General features: G+C 41.7%; 1 protein-coding gene across 6 annotated transcripts in view; it reads left to right on the top strand.

Annotated features, from left to right (window-relative positions):
* Positions 1–4,094: 4,094 nt before the first annotated feature.
* The window catches only part of CHRDL1 (chordin like 1), a 36,481-nt gene continuing 19,729 nt past the window's right edge, over positions 4,095–20,846 (top strand). For all 6 annotated transcript variants that reach the window (XM_074147228.1, XM_074147226.1, XM_074147224.1 and 3 more), the window contains exons 1-3: positions 4,095–4,191; positions 6,101–6,213; positions 10,140–10,233. In XM_074147228.1, the coding sequence (XP_074003329.1) occupies positions 4,095–4,191; positions 6,101–6,213; positions 10,140–10,233 (304 nt within the window). The remainder of the gene's footprint in view (positions 4,192–6,100; positions 6,214–10,139; positions 10,234–20,846) is intronic.

Raw genomic sequence — 20,846 nt, 5'->3', positions numbered from 1 at the left:
CCAAGCATATAATGTCATGAGTCATGGGTTTAATTTAGTTCCACCAGAATCCCAATGTGACCTTGAAACCTTCTAACACAATAAATCAGCCCAGAGGGTATCAGCAGAGGGTGTCTGACAAATCCCAGTGGACGCTAACTCCATCGGGTCTGCTCTGGAGGGCACCCCGCGTGTGAAAAGCCCATTAAAGAGCCATCCCGGTGTACAGCCCTCTCTCTAAGAAAACCGCCCGTGGGGCTCGGTTACCGAGGAGGGGGCGGGTTGCGTTCACCCAGCCCGCAGCTCTGTTTGAAGGCACCGGAGCAAGATCCCGCCAGCCTGGGTGCGGGTCCCGCCGGCCCGCAGGTGGTTCCCGCACGGCGGGAGGGGAGACGGGAGAGCGGGCGCCGGGCCGCCCGAGCTGGAGACCCCCGGTCCCCCGCCTCCTCCCGGCCCCCCATGGCGGAGGAAACTCCACCCCAGGCCGTGTCAGTCACGCTGGTGTGCCGGGCGGCGGGAGCGGGCGCGGGAGAGGAGGGGGCCGGGGCGGGAGGCGGACCGCCCCACTCCTCCTCCCGCCGCCGCTCCAGTGCCGGCCGGGCTGCGGGGCAGGACCTGCCGCCGAGCATCCTCCGGCCGCGGGGCCTCGCTGCGCTCCCCGCTGAGGCAGGAGGCGGTGGCAGGTGTCCCCGGCCGGGCAGCCCGGGACCTTCCGGAGCGCCCGCCCCACAGCGTTCCCGGAGCTCAGGCTTGGCGGATTCCTCCCGCCCCGCTCCCGTCCATCAATCGGGGGTCGTGGAACCCGTCGGTCCCCTGCTTGCCCCCTCACCACCGCCACTGCGGGAGCGAAAGGGGAAACCTAAAAGCTCGGCCGAGCCGCGGGAGATTATGGCAACGTGACTGGGAAGCGGAGCCGCCTGGCCGGAGCCCTCCCGTAGCCCGGCGGAGCGGAGAGAGCGGAGCGGCGCGGCTCCCCCAGCCGAAGCCGCTATTTGCAAGCGGTCTCCAGGGCCCGCGGCTGAGCGGAGCGGCCTCCAGCCCTGCCCCAGGTTTGTGAGCTTTTCTTTCCTAGGCAAGACCCCGGGCAAGGCGCGGTCCCGCTGCCAGAGCTGCGCCCCCGGGCGCGGGCACTGCCCCGGGGGCTGGGGTACCGGCACAGGGGTACCGGACGCCTCTCCTGCTTCCAGTCCGGCTTCTTTCGCCTAGCCGAGGGTAGGGGCCGGCCGACGTCCTGCCGCCCCCTCCGTGGCACCACCGGCACCTGGCCGGGCCCCGCCGTGCGCGCTGCGGCTCCGCTCCCGGGGTCCCAGGCAAGCGGCTGGGACCGGGACTGCCCCGACGGCAGCCCACGACCGAACCTTCCCTGCCGGCCCCGGGCGGGGCTGCGGGGCGCTCCCCGGGCTCGGCGCCCAGGGGATGAGTGTTCTCTTAGAGCAGCGAGAGCCAGGAGCCTCTGGCCACGGCTCGCTTGGAGACTTGCCTACTTAAAAACACACACACACACACCCCGACGGAATAAGCGCAGGCTTGCAGGAATTAAAGCCTCGGGGAGAGCGGAGGGAGATGCGTCCCCTCGCTCCGTGTGATGGAGGGGAACGCCGGCCCGTCCTGTGGGGTGGGCTCCGCTCCCGGCCCCGCCGGCCGCTGCTCGGTCGCCAGCTGCCTGTGGTAGCCCCGCTCGTTGTACAGCGTCTTCCAGATAGTCTCGGTCCTGCTTTTTTTTTTTTTTCTTATTAATCGTAAAACGTAGCGAGGCCGGACTCTGCCACTTGTAGTAACTAAACCGGGCTCCCTGGAGGGCGAGGCGTAAAAAACAGACCCATACGCCTTGTTTCAGCGAGTAATTCATGTAAGAAGTGGATCGCTTTCATTGTTTCTGCTAAGAAGAAATCACACCAATAATTAACAGGTTAATTCTGACTGAGATTATTTAAATCCAGGAATATTTTTAGGACGTTGCCCTTTGGGGAAATAAAGGGAGTGTGCTAATAGTGAAAACTATGTGTTTATATTTGGAGTAACAACAATGCAGAAATTAAAGAGAATTAAGAAAGACATCAAAAGTCCCCATCCCGTTTCTGTTATTAACTCCTCCATTTCATATTACCGAGCAGCATTTCTGAGCATAAACAGTCCAAGTTTTAAAATGCTCTTCCTTTTGAAGACCTAACATTTAAAATGGATGGATTTCTGAGCCTTTCTACTCAAACTAAGCGATCTAGCTAACAGGTAAAGTGCTGCACAAAGGATAATTGTGCTCCATTTATAGATATTGTTTGCTTAAGCAACCCCCAAGAAGGCCAAAATATTTAAACATTCACATTTCTGCTAGTCCCAGTGATGTGCTACTGTTGTTCTCAATACATGCATGGTGTCTTGGGACTGAATTACAAGGTTTTGATTTTAAACAAGTTTTTAAAAGATTGTTTGGGTTTAAAATGTCCTATGTGATTTGCACAGGTTGAAAGGAAAAAATTAATTAAACTTTTCTTCTGAAATTGGAATATTATTGTCAGCTTGCAAAATAAATGGAAAGTTGTATTTTGGTACAACATAGTGAGAATGCTTTTAAGATTGTGGTTTTTTTTTTTTTAATGTTTTCAGATGCAGTTTTCATTATTTTGAATGAGCTTACTGAGTATAGACAGAGTAGCTGCAAAGATCGGATTAGTTAAGGAAGATGTCCGTTTTGATTGTGCTTTGGGAATATAGAGAACCCTTAAAGAGTAAAGGCAATAAAACCACTCTGGTACAATCTGATCATCCACCCTTTGTTACAGTATCCGAGATCTCAACAATCTTAATAGGAAGATTTTCTTTTTAAGTGCTTGTTAACTTACTGTTTAGTTAATTTCTCTAAGTTACACACCACAATTTTGAATATACACATATAAATTATTATTTCTGCTTTGGTTATCTGTGAGCTGAAACATATTCATGTACAGTTCTATTATTTACATGAAATATGAAGAGGTCAAATTAGTTTACAAAGCAGACTGCTTATTTTTCCAACACTGAATATTTTTTTTTAAACTTCTGTGAAACTAATTGTGAATCCACATCAAGACTTAAAATCAAACCCAAATCTTTCCAACATTGTAAATGATGGACAAGTGTACTCTGGGAAGACAATGCTTTTGCAATGAATTCTGATAAACAGTAAAGCATCAATATATTTCTCAATTTAGAATCTTAGGTTGGCTATAAAAAAATGAATAAATTCTACTTTAGTTAATTATTTTCTCCCTTGTTTTTTTCATTATAAAATAATTCACCTTTTAAAAGCCAGAAAAAGATAAACAGAATGGTGCATGCAGCAAGTACGATGCCATCTCTGCAGCACACAGAGAAGAATACCTTAAGTATTGCTCCATATGCAAGAGTTTGATACTAAATATTTACAAGAATGAAGATGAAATGTCCTTGCCCCATTCTACTTTCTGATATCAAGGCAACAGAAGGGTTAACTCTAGAAAAATTAATTATACACAATCCCAGAACAACAGTAGTTGGGAAAGGGGAGGAGGGGTGAATTGAATAGTGGTGGAAGCCTGTCAGACGCAGAGAGGAAAGCTCCCATGGACTACAGCACAGCCAGCAGTTCACCCTAAGCCTGGATTTCCACAGTGCAGGGCCCATACACCAGGTACAGCCAAGGTTCATTTTACGATGAAGCAAACATGTTACAACTGAGACCTGTTTCTCTTAAGTTACATCCAAAAGAGCTGCTCTACAAGAAAATCTCACAAACTAGTTTCTTGTGAAAGTGAACTTGAAGAATTTAGATTCCTTACTTGCCAGATCTCTCTGCTTTAGAATAAAATAAGGGCTTTATTAGAAGTAATATCCAGTTTTCAGCTTTCATGAATGGGGAATGTGGCCCCTTTTCCAAAAAAGAAACAATATGAAGCCAAAGTTGTTTCCATGAAATGAAGATCTATGATATAGACCAATTTTTTTGTTCTGGCAGTTTAGGATTTCTGAGTGTTGGTTGCAGTCATGTCAGAAAATGTAAGTATCTTACAGGATTTTAGTTGAATTAATTTAATCTTTTCTTCCCAACAGCTCAACATTCTCTACTTTGGAGGCTCTTTCTTTTCCATTTGTTGATAAAGATGAGAAAAAAGTGGATATTGGAGGATTTTCATTTTATCTTTTTTGGTGTGCTCTGTCTCCTTTTCATAGATGGAGGTAAACTAGAACAAGTAAAACGTAAGTAGACTTCAAACAAAGCTGTCACATTCGTCCAATTTGATGTTTTCCTTCTATTTGACAAGTGTGGTTCAGAAAAGACCTTCAAACAAGAATGTCCTAAACTGTGGAACTGCGTTCAAAACCTTCTAACATTCTTCTAATCCTGCATTTAGTAGAATCAGGTCACACCCACGTTTGGGGCACATTTTCCTGAAGCTGTACAGGTTTCATTGCATCATAAAGAACATAACACATCCATTGGAGAATCTGTTTTATTTCAAATATCCTGAATAAAGAGAGTGCTTAATTCCATTTTAGTGACCTCTGTAAACATCTGACGGATTATCTGGATTTTGTCCCATGTGTAAGACCATTGTGCTGAAGTTTTCAGCTAGTGTAAAATCTGTCCAAGACTGTTCTGTTGTGTTCCAAAAACAACCTCATATGAACTGGATTAGATACATCCTTTGAGAAAATTAAGAGTCTAAGCACTGTCAAAAACTTGATGAGAAAAATTGAAAAGAATACAAACAAAACAAAGGGAGTATTTCTATGAAGCCTGTCATCTGTGGGAGATGTTAACACATTTCAGAAAGCATGGCAAGGAGGAATAACTACCCAAGTAAGTCTAGGAGTTATTGACTGCTACAGTCGTGTTACTAGCCCTCTGGAATGCTCTCCCCACCTGCATAGGCTGGGTTTTGGCCTTCTTAGAAAGGACATTGTTTGCCCTTGAGAAGTAGTTAAATTTTTCAGCCTCCTCCTTTCAGCTGCTTAGAAGCAGCTTCTGCTTCTAAGGAGGTAGATTAAAAAAATCGTAAAAAAGAAAGAGACTGAATTCCAAAAAGGCCACCTTCTCCACTGAACTTACTCACAAGAAAACAATGTGCAGATATCCCTGTTCAAAGAAAGCACAGTGGGAGAAATTACCAAACTACACTTCAGTCATCTGCTTTTTAAGATCCTGCATTTCATTTGTCATGCTTTTGTGTGAAGTGAAAGCAGATCACTTTGCAGTTGCTACTAATAATCCCTACGTCTTGCTACCTTCTTTTAGCCCAGTAAATGTGAAGAATGTCCCTTGCTTGGATTATCACTTGGGAGACAGGTATTTTGTTTGATACCCTGAAGTATCATCTATACTATATAAGCTAACTTTGGACATCATGAAGATAACAGGAAGGACTTCTCTCATGGAAGCACATGAGAAACACCCTTTTATTGAAGAGATTTGAATTTTCACCGTGAAAACATAATGTGACAGGGAGAGACAGGGCAGTAATATCTGATAAGTACATGGATACCTGCAAAACTGCATCTGCAAGATTAGAAGTCCTTAATGAACAGAAAGATCTTAAAATATTTTGAATGCTGATACATACGTAAGTCAGCACAAATTGTTCTGAAACACTGGGCAAACTTCGTTTTTATTAGGTTATTAAAATATGGAGATACTGAACATGCAGTGTAAATACAGTGCATTTATCTTCCTTCTGCAGTCCCATGTTCAAAATCTCTCTGCTCTACAACCTGGAGTTTTCCTGAGTTGAACCAATTGCTTTGGTTTTGCAGTGAAAAGGTTTTGTTTCCTATAAGCCTGTCTCAGCAATCAAGTACTTTAATTTTGTTACCTAAATGGGATCTTAGCCTATGTTCTTGCAGGTGAAAGGATAAACTCACCCTGTATGAAAGCCATGTTGTCAGCTATTTCAGGAGCTGTAGTTTTGGAAAAATGGGAGGCCACGTCATTTATTTTGGTTTGGGAGGTTAGAAACAAAAGCACATGAAACTAAGGGCATTTCTGTTGTGTGATTCTCCAGGGAATGAAAAAATAATTTACAGAAAACACTATGCACCTAGAAACACTTTGTAAGTACGCAATGGGAACATTCATTCATACCTTTTTCAATTCCTTACTGTTTTACAGATTCCGATACGTACTGTGTGTTTCAAGATAAGAAGTATCGTGTAGGAGAAAGATGGCATCCTTATCTAGAACCCTATGGCCTTGTTTACTGTGTTAATTGTCTTTGCTCTGAGGTAGGACTGCTGAGTTATTTGCCCTACAACTTCTTCTACTTGCTTAATTGACTAGAATCCTTTATGTTGTATCTACAATTTGACAAAGCCCAAACGTGTTTTCACTAGTGGGTCCTGATCATGCTGCAGGAAACAGAGGCAGGTGATCCTAGCGAAGGGAAAACATTTACGGAGAAGGCCAATACTGGCAAAAAAAGACTTGCATGGGGGAGACAAAACAGCTCCTTAACTAGCCAGAAGCTTTGTCAATGCTGAACGTTACATGTGGATTAATCGGACCCCTCTACCTAAAGACATAATCCTTGCAGTTCCATCAATATGGACCATTATGCTGATCCTGAATTTGGTAGTGTCCACATCTTCAGAGGCATTTCAAAGCATCTGCTGCCCTAAAGTGCTGAAGGAACAGGCTTGGATATCACCATTTGTAAAAATTTATGAAAGAAGAATGAGATGCTGAAAAATGAAAACAGAGTATGGGGAGGAGAGAGAATTGGGTAGGACGTGAAAGGACATGTCCTTGGCTACCATCTGTTGGTGCCTGATATGAAGACACAGCAGTCATAGATCCCCTAAGTATGTCATATAAAGCTGGGAGGGAGCAGGAAAATGAAGGCAGAATATGTCCCTTAGAGTACTTTAAAACGACTAAACAATAAGGGATCTTAATCACTAACACATGAGACACTCCAGATGCTGAGTTTTGCCTGCTATATTTAATGCAGAATAAAGTTTTCTTGGCTGTTTTCCCCCCAAAAGTGTAAAATATTGGGCCCCTGTGCAGCATTTGCTCTGAGGGATCTGCTACTACAATTTGATGCAGAGATGCACAAACAGTAGTCCTACAAGCTTGGCTGCATCTCAGATCTGTGCAGCAGAATGCGTCTGCAAGAGAAAAAGCAAGGTAGGAGGAAGAAAAGTCCCTGATTATAGCAAAAAGGAGTTTCCACTTACTTTTGCTGATCTACATGCAAAGCTGAAAACTCGCTCAGAGTCCGTGTGTGGTAAAACACCCATTCCACACAAATTGCTGGAAGGCTGTGTCTTGGGTGAGGATGAAATTCACTGAAAACCCTAGAGATCTGGATACGAATCATTGCTCAATGATTTTTAGGACAATGATAGTCTGGAGGGATGGGAAAGTGCTTGGGATGCTGCTCTAGAGAACAGCACTGCTGTGATCCAGGCATACCCATGCACTGTGAGGTTTCAACAAATGGAGTATATTTTATTTCTCACAAGGGCATGGAAGACCAGAGTGACAGTGCAGGGCAACGAGGCTAGTAAAGAAGGAAACTGCTTGTGGTAATTACCGATACAAGCAGCTCAGAAGTGACTCTGGACTCTAGTTCCTTGTTTGCTCTGTTTTACCTTTGTTGTACCATGAGGGTGCAAAATGTAACTTGGGGTTATTTCAGCAGTGAGGATGCTGAGGGATCTTTGGGATGTGACTCTTGTAGCCTGAAAGGAAGACTCCAAATAACGACTACAGCATCCAGTCATTCATTTGAATTTGTCCTGGCCAAAAGACGTGCCCTTGGAATGCTGACCTACAGTAAAAGCTCCAGATCATCAGGAAACTCCCAATAATTTATAATTTTAGCAAAATTAAGGCTATATAAAGCATTAGGAGATGTGCCATGACACAGTACAAGCACAGACCTTAAACCAAATATTACAGCATAAAAAATGAAAGTTAAGTGTGCCACAGACAGCAAATAGGAGAGACCTAAGTGTAGCCCACCTACCATTCCCTGGCAGTAGGTCAGTTAGGCAAAGGATATGTACAGAGTCTGAACCAGCAACCTACGCCCTCACACTGCAGAGAAAAGCAAAAAAAAATCCCCAGGGGTCTTCATCACTAGTGTGACCAAAATTTCTTGTGGCCTCAAATATCATGATCCATATGATCTCTGCACAAAACAAGCCACATCAGCCAGGCAACAGACCGAGATCTGTGCTCCATCTCTAAACAGTCTGTCCGTCCATCCTCCCCAACACACACACTTCTAACGTTTAAGAAAAAGGTGAGACAAATTAACTAAACAGTGGCCAAATTATTCAGCCTGGGATTAAAAAAAAAGAAAAAGCAAGCTTTCCTGGTTTTGTGTTATGTAGTATGGTATTTTTACAAGTTATAATCTACATACTTAAACCAGAATAAAACAAAACATAATTCAGTGTTCTTAGCCTTATCCCCTTTCTTTTACAATGCCTCCTTCCCCCCCACCAATACACAGTGGAGACTGTTGACTGTTACTGTCAGGTGAATTGGAGCACTCATTTGTCAGATCATTATTTTACTCTTTAAAATACAGCAGCTTTTTGCTTACGTTCATAGATCTGCAGACTTCAGGGGCTAAAATGAATGCTCTCCACACTTAGCACTCCTAACACAGCTCAGGAAGGGAGATGCACTGTAACTCTTTGAGTATGTGACGCAGAAATGCTAACCGTGGCCCCGACTCACAGAGGCCTACAGGAGCTCAAGTCCTGCTGTAGTCAGTAGGGCTTGGTCTCCCAAATATCACTGCAAATCAGAGCATAAGATCAGTCTTACCAAGCACAAGATCAGTTAAAATAGGTCTGTCCTGCTGCAAACAGTGGAGTACTGCAGGCAGCTCTGAGGAGGGAAACAGGCCTGCAGAATTTTTATCACAGCTGATCATGCACAGAGAGTAAACATTCACCTCAGGAGATTTCCAAGACTAATAATTAAAAAGGGAGTGAGGCCATGGAACAGGTCAAGTAAGCAACATGGAGCGAGGCCAACAGGCAGTGCCAGCCTTTCTTCTACCGTAGTGCTCTGGGATGATGGTCTACTGGGCAAGGAGCTGTGCAGACCAGTGATAGTCCCTATCCCATAAAGAGCCTACAGCCTAAAATTTGCTCCTCCTCTATAAAATCAGTATATTTACTTTCAATCATCATTGGAAACAGATGGTGATATAATTTTTAGTGTTTCTTTCCAAAGCAGATGCACAAATGCAGTTTGTGGGTAGTAATGACCTAACAATATGATTCCAGCCTGTGGTCTGCAGATACTTAGGAGTCAATGGATTATTTTGAAAGAGATGGCTAGGAAAGCCTATGCATATGCTATCTAAGGAAGTCTGCACCTCCACTGGAAACATTTCAGTGCTCCAGAAGGCATATGAAAACGAAGTGGGTTTATTCCTGACATCACCCAAAACTACAGTCATGGCATAGTATCAGTGTTCATGTTTCTTGCTATAAACATGAGCAACTCAGAGCTAAATTAGGAGGATGAATTATAGATGGGAAATGGGAATTTTAAATGGATAGTCTTTTCTGATTACAGACACTAGACACTGGAGAATGAAAATTCCCTGTGTTTTAATTATAAATCAAACTTAGATGTGGTCAAATAGAATATTATGTTAATGACATGAATAATGAACACCATTCCCAAGACTTGCTCGTATTTCTTAGAAAAATGGCTACTTACCAACTCGTGTTTTTTGTCTACTGGGGAACCCATAAAATGAAAACAAAAGACTCTCCACAGTTTTCAGGAACAGTTACAGACGCTATTGTCTCTTGCAGTCTTGAACTAACCCTCACTGGGTGATATCTCAGAGACCTACCATTCATTATCTGTGTCTTAGTTTTGGAAATGAAATTCCTAAGCATAATCTGCTCAAAAGAAAACCACAAATGAAGATTTTTGCAATCCATTTTTAGGCACTTCCTCTGATTTTAGTGTTTGTATGGATTTCTGCTACATTCTGACCTCCAGCATAAAGTCAGAAGCACTGAAAGTAGTCTGGGCTTGCCCTGGCATGAGTGAAATCAGCATGTTGTAAATAGGCATTTGTTTTTAAAATATCTAGATGCAGAGTAGAGCATGGAAATTAGTGAGACAGCCCATTTCATTAAAGTATTGTATTATTTTCCGCCTGCAGAATGGAAATGTGCTGTGCAGCAGAATAAGATGCCCAAGTCTACACTGTCCTTCCCCTGTGCATGTACCACAGCTGTGCTGCCCACGATGCCCAGGTAATATCTATTAATGACATACAGTCCTTTCTGAAATAGTTATTTAATATGCTGAGTAACAGGAAAATTAAATGTCTGTGCCAGAAATCTGTGAAGTAAACACCCTTCTGTATCCATTTAGGTCATGAGCACCTTGTCCTACTGTGAGTTACAGTATTTCCTGTGGCGGTTTCTTTTTAGGAAATCAGAAGTATAGATTTGGGAAGGGATCAGGTAAACTACTAAGTCCAGTCCCCTACAATCCAGGCAGAAGGTAGCAGAATTTTCATTGGTGGGGTCCATGGACTATCTGCTCCCGTCTCCTTCCCCTATCTCTAAACTCCACCACAATAAAACCCCATCCCACAAACTTCCTAGGTTTCTGCTTTTGGTGCTTTTCAGAAGAGCAGGCTAAAATACATTGTGATTTGCAATGGTTCTCTGTTAACAAGCAATCCAAAATTGCTGTGGCAAATGTGCATTTGTACAGTATCACTGTACAAGCAGTCTGGTAACATTTGCCTTTTACATCTCAGCTTCATAATTAGTGGAGACTGTTGTAAATCATAGAAGCAGTGCTGTAGAAGTTTATGACTATATAAATCCAATTGGATACTGTATAGTAAATTCCTCCAGACTGTACATTTATTATATGCTCATTATTAAGAGCCACTGTATGAAAGAGACTAAGCAGGATCTTTCACGAGGCTGTTACAACATTCCCGACATGGCCTAATGGCTGGTAGATTTGACTGGAGCTTTTCCCTAAATGTCTGTCTTAGTGGCATTTCCATTTATAAAAGAGTATTCATGCAGCATCATAGAAGGGGGGTTTATTTTACTTTCTCCAGAGAGTTTCATTGTCTGAGGAAAACAGCTGCTCCCTGACCAAAACCTGTGAGCAGGAGGCAGTACGCAATGGTGGAAGGACATGACTGCACAAGCCAGTTTGCTGTTCAGCTGGGATTGGAGTGCATTCATTGCACTTATTGGAGAATAAATGTCACCCACCTGTCAATTTTTGGTAGGATTCATCTGTCCTGACAATTATATACGTCTGTTTGTCAGATGTGTATATCGATATCTGATCTAGATATCTAGAATCCTTTTCTAATCGATGAGGAAGCAGCGTTTTAAGCACAAAACTCATCTGATGCCATGATGCCACTCTTCTTGTGTCCTGGGAGGAGATTCATCCCATTCAACTTTAGATCTACCACTTTGGCATCTAGTTGATGGCAGAGTTTTATCTATGATGGTCTAATACATAGGAAAGAAAGTTTGTAAAGTAGTGTGCTTTATTTGACCAACCAGTGCTGTTAGATTAAGTGGTAAGATGCTGGCAACATGAACTCCTTTTCTGTTTTCAGATCAAAAGAAGGACTGGTGTGCCCAAAATCTGGTCTGTTTTTTCAGTTAATCTAAACTTCACATGGCAAGGGAATCATCTAGATACCCTTTATAGCTGTTGGAAACATGCTGTCCCCAGAGGGTAATTCATCCTGTCACCCAGATTGAGAAGAATTTTTCCCTGGAGATGCCTGTCTCTCTCCACTGATTATTGAGGGAGCACAGGCAAATAGCTTATGATAGATGCTTACTTTTTTGACAGCTTAAGTTTAATCACAGAAATCCCACTCAGTATGTAATTGGCATTTGGGGTCAGGAACTCTTTTCTTTTTTTTTTTTTTTAATATCTCTGTACAGTATTTAGTATGGAAACATTAATGCTTCTAGATTGACTGGTTTTGCTCCAAGTGCGCTTTGGCAGTGAACGGTTTGGCTTTTTTATGTTCATGAGGCTGTAAATGTCATGATACCTATCAAGATTTTAAAACATTCTATGATGACCTAGTAAGGAAGAGTAAGTGCCCCTGTAAATTCCCACATCCTTCTTATCAAATTAAGTTCTTGCTATTCACAGACTTCAGCTAGAGTTTTGTACTGGTGTTTAAACTGATAAATACAGAAAATTATCAGAACGAGCCTTTCCTGAATTGTGATCCATTATCTTCTCCTAACTGCTCCTAGAATCTGTCTATAGTCTATCATCTGCTACATATGATGGGCCATTAAATTGCTAGCTGGGCAGCATCTCATTAAAAATGGGAATTCCACTAAGGGTTATTTTTTTCCAAACTGAATCTGTAATTCAGATGGATCTGCATCAATGTTAGGCAAAAGAGGACCAGCAATCTCCTGTGATTTCAGGGTTTATTTGCATTCTGCTTTCTGCAGTGATTATGCATATCATATTTGGTGCTCTGTCTTCAGTGGTAATGTTCACGCCTGATCTGAATAGGAATCTCAAGCATTCTTGCATCTTATGCCAGCTTTCCATTGCTATGCGTCTGGCATACAATGTCTTTTGTGCAGCATCCCATGATAAGCAGGCAATTCACTTCTCTGGTTTCCCTGGTTATTTTTTAATGGAACGTGCCAGAGCTCTGGCCATTAGACATCCATTTGAAATACTCTCATAAATGCTTATTATTTTCTGTCATGTATGTTTCCCCATGGTTTCTCAAGCTGCATTTCAGAAATGAGTAGTGCTAGCCACAGTGACTTCGGGCTCTTCCTCCTACCTCTCTGCAGGCCTTGTAGAGTCTAACTTCCCAAATAACTGCCTCCTTATTTAATGAAGTAGAGGTAATGCCAGGAGGCAGCAACTTTCATTGGAAACTGAACTTCATAACTACCTAAGTGGAGGAGCTGTTGAAGGGATTCCTTTGAGAAAAGTTGGCACTGCTCTCCCCTTGGAATTAATGTCTCCTGCATCCATAGTGACACTGGACTTGCTGACACAAAGAGATGCAGTGTTTGTATCCTGTCTCCCTGGCACCAGCCACCCTGAATCTTAAGTAGTTGTCAGACATATGTTATGAAGCATCTTCTGCTTTTCACCAGTGGTTCAATCCTACCAGCTTCCACCACAGATTGACTGCGGACTTTTTTTTTTAAAAACTTATTCTTTCTAGCATTAGCGAAATCCAGACCTTGTGTCTTGTAAATCCAGACCTTGTGTTTTGTACAGAACTAGATATTCTGAAAAGTATGTTACTGTCTGAATTAGATCTTATCATCACACATATGTAACCAAAAATACTAGGTTCACATTCATTGGGACTCTTTTTACTCTCTTTACTCTTTTATTAGTGAGACCCAACAGGACATCACGTGCTTCTGAGCTTGAACTCCTTCCTTCCACCTTGGGATGCTCCAGGCATCATCAGAGGAGAGGAGATTTTATGGAGTCAGGGAGAGAATTCACCATCATTCTTAGAGCTGGATCAGCTTTTGAGCTAGAGTGGACTTCAGATCTCCTGCCTCCTATCATGAAAATAAACTTCATAGAATCATAGAATTGTCTAGGTTGGAAGGGACCTTTGAGATCATCTAGTCCAGCCATCAACCTAACTGTAAGAAAAATCATCACTAAATCATGTTACTAAGCACTATGTCAATCTGTCTTTTAAATACCTGTAGGGATGGTGCCTCAACTACTTGCTGGGCAGCCCACTCCAATGCTTAATAAACCTTTCAGTGTAAAAATTTTTTCCTAATATCCAATCTGAACCTCCCCTGCTGCAACTTGAGGCCATTTCCTCTTGTCCTATCGCCTGTGACTTGGGAGAAGAGACTGACCCCTGCCTCTCTACAACCTCCTTTCAGGTAGTCATGTACAAGTTCTTCAAGCATTTAGCTGCAGCTGTCTTTTATGGCACTACTATGGACAGTGCCTTTATAAATGGAACGTGTATTGTAGATTGTATCATTTCTACACGGAACAATTGTGAATCAAAGCATTTAGAGTCTAGTTAAAAGATCTAAGATTTTTGAGTACACTCTGGAATACGTAAATCTCAGATGGAGGAAGATTACTTTGAAGCAAAAATGCAAAATTGCAGGATTTAGAAAGGGTTTCCATATTCCACTTGCTGGTTTGATTTCTTAGCAGATAAGGCTGCATGCTGATGTATGAATCAGCCCATCTGGCTCCAGTATTTTTAAGCTTGCTGCCCCAACTAAACATACTGACTTCCAAGAACGTTCATGATTAGTAACACATTTAAGTTTAAGCTCCTTTGGTACTATGATTTTTCTGTATCAAATTCAAACCACTTTTCTGATGTACTTTTCATTCTTCTTTAGATACTGAAATAACAACAAAATGCCAGGTGGTACATACATACATAGCTGGATTAAATACAAAGATGAACCAGATCAGGTATCTCACAATAGTGGTCTGAGAACATCACCTAAAAATAAATGAGGCTATGTCTGCACGGTAGACTGCAGCATGACATAGTAATACCTGTATCTTTGAACTAGCTATTTTAAATCCTGGAAGCAGCCTAGTTAGGACAGTGCAGAACTCACCGCGCTGCAAAACTCGCTTAAGAAGCAGAAAAAATATCCCTGCAATGACTTCAGTGCTACCTTCTCTCAATTCCTTCCAGTAACTGAGCAGCAACTGCACTCTGTCGTGTAGATAGTGTTAAAGACTCAGCCTTGCAAGGTGCTGAGTATGTATACCACCTGTCGACCTAATATACATCATATATGTAAACACAGAAGCATGTGTACAATACAGCGTATCTCGCACTGAATTACGACCAAAATCTTCAACCTGGGCAGTTGGAATGCTCTGATGGAACGACTTTCCATTGCAGAATGCATGTACAATAAACCATTTGGTGAAGAGATTTTGGGTTTTACGCAGCTCACACACTAGAGCTCTCAGGCTCTCAGTTCTAGTCTTCTTACCCTTCCATTCAGAAAAACCCAATCTATTTCACAAATATTTGTGGGATGGAGGAAGGCATACTGTGCCTAACTCTTCCATTCTCTATGCAATTCTTGTTGCTACCACCTACCCTTCTCATATCACTTCAGTGAGAAACTCATGGCCCAGAACTCACTGAAGTTACAAGGAATTTTAATTGCCTTAAATAGATAGGTGTGAGGCCTGAGTAGGAAAGAGAAAAACCACACAAATATGGTAATATTAAGAGATGTTCAGGTGGTCTCTTACTGAGCAGATATTGCTTTCCACGCTGTTAGTAAAAGAACAGTCGTGACCTCCCATATAAAATGTATCTATGTTGACTGACGCTACACTTCTGAAATTAAAGTCAGAAACATTTCATATCCTGAATTCCGGACCAAAACCAGACTATTATAGGAATACTCAAGATCCAGAATTTTTATAAGTAACCTGGCAAAGGGCTGTGCCTGAAGTGATATACATGGTTCAAAAACCTAAGTATTTAATGAGAATTTGGAGATGGGTCCAGACTTCACATGACTTGCGAAACTTTAGAACTCTCCACTCTCCAAAAGATCAGATCTCTGCCCTACCATGAAAGATCTTCAAGGTTCTCAACCCTGACAAGTTGCAAACACAGAAACCCTTTTCCTTTCTGTATGTTAATCAGTTGCTCTATTGCCTAAATCCTCAGGCAGTAGAATTTCTTCATGAACTGTGCTCCCTAAACACCCACTTTCCATCTTACCCCATAAAAAGATTTGAGACCATTGGTCATGCAACAGTATAAACAGTCTCTGAGCTTGTGGTTTCTTTTCTCTTATGTATGGTGAAAGGATTAAGGAAGCAGGCCACAGGGAGAATCTCATGAGAAGAATGATATGCAGATAGCATTTCTTTCTTTCATGATTCTTACTGAAACTTCAATTTGACAGTAGCAAATATTATAGCTACTGAAAGTTGATACATGCTGTATTTTGAGACAGTAATAAAAAAAGGCATCTTACAAAGGTGCCTCCTAAAGGCCTAAATGTAGTCCATGAGATGAAAACAGCAGAGCAATAACAGCTGTCAGTTTATGAAAGACTTGATAAATTACGGAGAAACCTTATAAAATCCAACACTTGTGGAAAACAACAGCAGCCTGTAAGTGATTTGGGTACTGAATTCTTAGTCTGCTACACACAGCTGATGGGAGCACTGTGCTTGACACATGAAGGGTGCTCCGGCCAGCAGGAATTAAGGAACAGTGGAGGACAACCTCTGTGTAAGTCATTGACTGAGAATGGTTAGATCGTGGCAGAAATGTTCCAATGAAAAAAGATCTAAGGCAGCACAACTTTATAATAGGGGTTCCCTTCACACACCTTTTTCATAGCCATCAACAATTAGCCTTGGAGGAGTTCAAACATCTGACGTACATGTTACCTACAAAGACTAATCTATCAGTGACAGCACAGTGCGCCACATGTACAACTGAAAGTCTCTGGAAGTGTCTCCATACAAAACACAGTGCTAAAAAAATGAGGAAAAAGAAAACTCAGGATGCAGAAAGAGATTTCTGTACAATTACATTTGGAATATAAGAGTGGGGAAACTTCAGGAATAATCAACATTAACAAATGAACTTCAAAGCTTCAAAGTCCTACTGGTTTTATTCTTTGCTCATACAACATTATCCACACTTCTTCAAGCAGCTGAATTGTTTGAGAGATAACACAAAAATCTAGACTCCTGAAAATCTTGACCATTTGAAACCATTATCTATGCTTGTCTGAACTGTTCATCCAAAGAATAAAATCTATACATTCTGTAACTGATGCATGGTATATAACAGGTTCATAACCACCTTAGTAATGAGTCCTAGAAGGATCATCTTCCTGACCCCAAGGAACAGACAATTGGCACTTAAAGATGGAAATATGAGTTTGGAGCTATAGGCACATCTCAGATTTTAGAAAAACTGTCCACATTCTCAGCGTTCTGCCCACTTTGTCACATGCCAGACATGAGCCTCAGTTCATGGAAGAAATTCTGCATGCTCAGATCCCCTTGATTGCTCACCTCTGCCTTCCCTTGTTACTCTACCTCAGCATCTGAATCTTGAGACCTTTAATCCATGCTGTTGCACTGCCTGCAGGTCCAGTAGCTATGCCTTCACTGCCCACCTCTGCACTTTTCAGATAATGAAAAAGAAATTAAAAATAACCTGTGACCCAAGCTCTTGGCAGTTACGGTACAGGAGACTGTGGAATAGGTACACCAACATACACAGCAGCTGATAGTAATAACTTGAGAACTTCTTACTATTATTTACTGATAAGAGCAAATTTCACTTTTTTCTAGTCCACATTTGGTTCCTGTGGCGGTACCATAGAATTACAGAGCTATGCTTATTTATGGTTACTCCACATATACAAACAACGCAGATATTCATATCTGGAATATGAAAGACTCACAGAATGCTACACAGCATCAGAGATTAGCGAGATGCTCTGGTTTTTTATAGTCCCAACAACGGGTAGCTGTCAGAGAGTTCAAATAGATTGTTTATTTGGAAGTAAATTTGATTTGGAAATATAATGATATAGGCATTCTTGGGAGATGTCTAATTTTTTCCTATTGACATGCAGTCAGATAATTCTGTTTGGTTTGTGACGTGCCTTTGTTGCTAGCTTCATAAGGAATGTTTTTTGTCGCAGCCAGATTGAGGTTATCACTTGTTTCCATTCTGCTTTTTTGACCATAAAAATTCAAACGATCTATGTGTAAATCAGCATCCAAAATGCACTGAAAAAATATGTATCTTCCCACATGGATGACAGAATTAGAACTTCCATTCTTTGGACTGACATGATAGGATAGGATAGGACGGGCTGCTCAGAATTTTTCCAAGATAACTTCCAAGAGCTTCAAAGATGTTTCAGAGAGGATTCAAAATGCACTAAAGCTTCACTCAATTTGTTTCCTTGGCTGGGAGAGTGATTGGTAGATTCATATAGTAGTTCAACCTTAAAGCAGGAATTAAAATGGAGCAACCTAGAAAGTGTTTTATGACTCCTTCATAGTTTTGCTGGGCAATTTTTTATGCCACTATAAAAGAAAACACAGGAAATTAAGCTGCAGAAAATATATTAAAATAATGTGAAGAGTTTGACTTTAGCCCTAGAAAGCTAAAAAACAACCAACACCCTTTTGAATGTTTGAACTGAAACTACATCTTTGCCTTGAATCTGTATGAAAATTCATACTGTCTAGATAAGGTGCTACTAGTTCCTTCAAGCAATGAGTTTCATACACTTTCTACTGCCTGACCATATTAAAGACTAGCTGTTGCGATTAACTCTGAATTACCTTGGAGTTTTTAGAGCTTAACCTGGTCCTTGAAGTTATTTTAATGTGAAGAATTTTGTGGCTTAATATCTTTGACACCTGCACCTCTGAGAGGCACATATGGATTTTGTTTAGAGCTTGTGTTTGCAGTTTTTGGATAGTGCACAACTTTTCAATCCAAATTTATTGTCAGCCTCAGTCACTGCTTTAAAAACAACACTGTTGCACTGTTTTTGTTGTTTTTTAAAGAGACCTTCACACATCATCTGTGTTTCTTTAAATCATAGATTTATAATAAGTTGGATTGTGATGCATGACTGAGGGAAAAGGCTAAATGCAGATGGACTGAAGGTTGATCCACAGTCTACTGTAGTCAATCAACAGATTTCTATTAGCTTTGATAGTTTTTGGACTCAGCCTTCTACGAAAACAGATGCAGTTATTGACTGTGATATAGTTCCCTCTCTAGAAATGCTAAGAAGTATAGTAGAAATATGAGACAGAAGATGAAAGAGGAAACTGCCTTTATGCTGTACCACACAGAGTAGGTGTTTGGGCCAGGTTCCAAATCTATTTAGTTCAATGGACTTCAGATTAGACCTTGAGGTGACACATTCATGTAGAGTGGAACCAAAAGTAGAGGGAAGAAATTAAGCAAAGGAATTTTTAATAGGAAAGAAATACATTTGCTCTCTTATGCTGTGCTGTAATCCCCCAAGGAGATCCAGCCACAAAGGTTATTTAAAATGACACTAGGTGATCCCTAGAAGATAACCTTGCACAGAAACAGTGTTACAGGTTTTCTCTACTGAGGTTCCTTTATTCTCATGAGATGATGAATCAGGATTTAGTTTTGACCATGAAGTAGCTCTAGAATATTTGTGGTTTACACTTCTTGATGTGATAGTGGTAAAAACATTTACCTTTTCAGCAGACGGTGGTTTTGACCTTGCAACAGCCAGTTTGAAATAGCAGTTTGCCCCACCACGTGCTGATGGCACTCAGGGCTCAGTTTAGTTGTCCAGCATGTGTTATCCCAGGTCACCATGACACTTGTCTTCAACAATGTCGCCTTCTGCCTATAATACAGAGATTCCCTGTCTTCCCTGTTTTCTTTATCCCCTCTACATTTGGCCCCCTCACCAAGCAGCCCCAGCATCGCACACTCATGCTAAGGTGGCCAGAAAAAGATCACAGAATGTCTTCTGTACTGAAGGCCTTTTTGGGGAAGTAAACCACAGTGGCAGAGTGAGGAAATCCAGATTCCCAGCTATATGCTTCTTTGCACTGGCCCTTCTGGTACAAATGGATCAGAAGATAAGCATTAGTTCGATCTCTGGGTAGAAAGCAAACCTACTGCTGTCACTGTACCTTAGTTTTACTGGAACTGCAGGAAAATAGGCAAGTGCTCTGTGTTATATAAAAGCACTGCTATTTGTGCATGAAATGCACTGCATAAACACAGAAGAATATTATTTATGTGAACTTTTTCCCATATAAACTTTAGGATCTTTTTTTAAAGAAAAATACAGTTTGATTTGAACACATAGCATCAGGGTTAGTTCAATCAACAGAGTTGTTCCAGATTTATTCAACACAAGTATGATCAAAATCTTGCTGACTGTCACTCTCTTAGCAAACTGCATAATCTCTTTCTGCAGGACGCTTCCCTCACCTCTTTCTCAGGCTGCTCTGTTTTGAATTTATAAGGATCATATTATCAACACGTATTTATTCCTCCATTCCAAATACGTGTCTCATACTGAATAGCTGTTTCTTATATATAATAACCATATTCCATTGGCTTATGTGTAGCAGAGGGAAGAGCCTAACTTAGAGGATTTCTGCCTGGAGGCAGGTTTCTTTATCTTTTGCTTGGAATGTTACTAGCACTTAGATTTTTCCAGGACTGGAAGAGCTTTGGCTGAACCCCTTGGAACATAGACACCAAAGCAGCAGGGGTCAAAGGACTCATTACTACTATTTTCAGAGCTCCAATTCCTTAGGTGAAAGGAGGCTAGTTCAGATATTGTTAATCAGAGCAGCTCCACAACTGCTCACATCCATACATGCTTACCTAGCTGTCAAAATGGCTGTTCCAGCAACAAGAAGAGGCACATACCATTTTAAAGCTGGAGAGAAGAATTTAGCCCAGGTTTCCTCACAAAGCGAATTTCAAAGTGATTAGATTTACTCATTTTGTGTTTCTCTCCTGTATGTCAGGGTGACAGAGGATTCAAACATGTTCCAACTGGCTGTGCAGTCAAAAGTAATTATAAGACTCACTCTGGGCCTACTTCAGTAAGATGCCAGGTTAAAGTCCGTATCTTGCAGTCAGCAGGAGCTGCAAAGGAGCTTCAGATTCTCAAGTATTGTACACGTCTTTGGTGACACAGAAAGATAAGTAATGTGAGTTAGTAGGCAGCAAACATGCACAACTACAAAGAAAACTATAAACCCTCTGCCATCTAATGTGATACTAATACACCACTTGCTGTTTCTTTCCCCTTATACCAGTGACCCAGGGCATGTC

This window comes from Numenius arquata, chromosome 5, assembly GCF_964106895.1.
Source record: "Numenius arquata chromosome 5, bNumArq3.hap1.1, whole genome shotgun sequence".
NCBI lineage: Eukaryota > Metazoa > Chordata > Aves > Charadriiformes > Scolopacidae > Numenius > Numenius arquata.
Note: the sequence above shows the minus strand (reverse complement) of the source record. Positions and strands in the feature narration are given on the sequence as shown.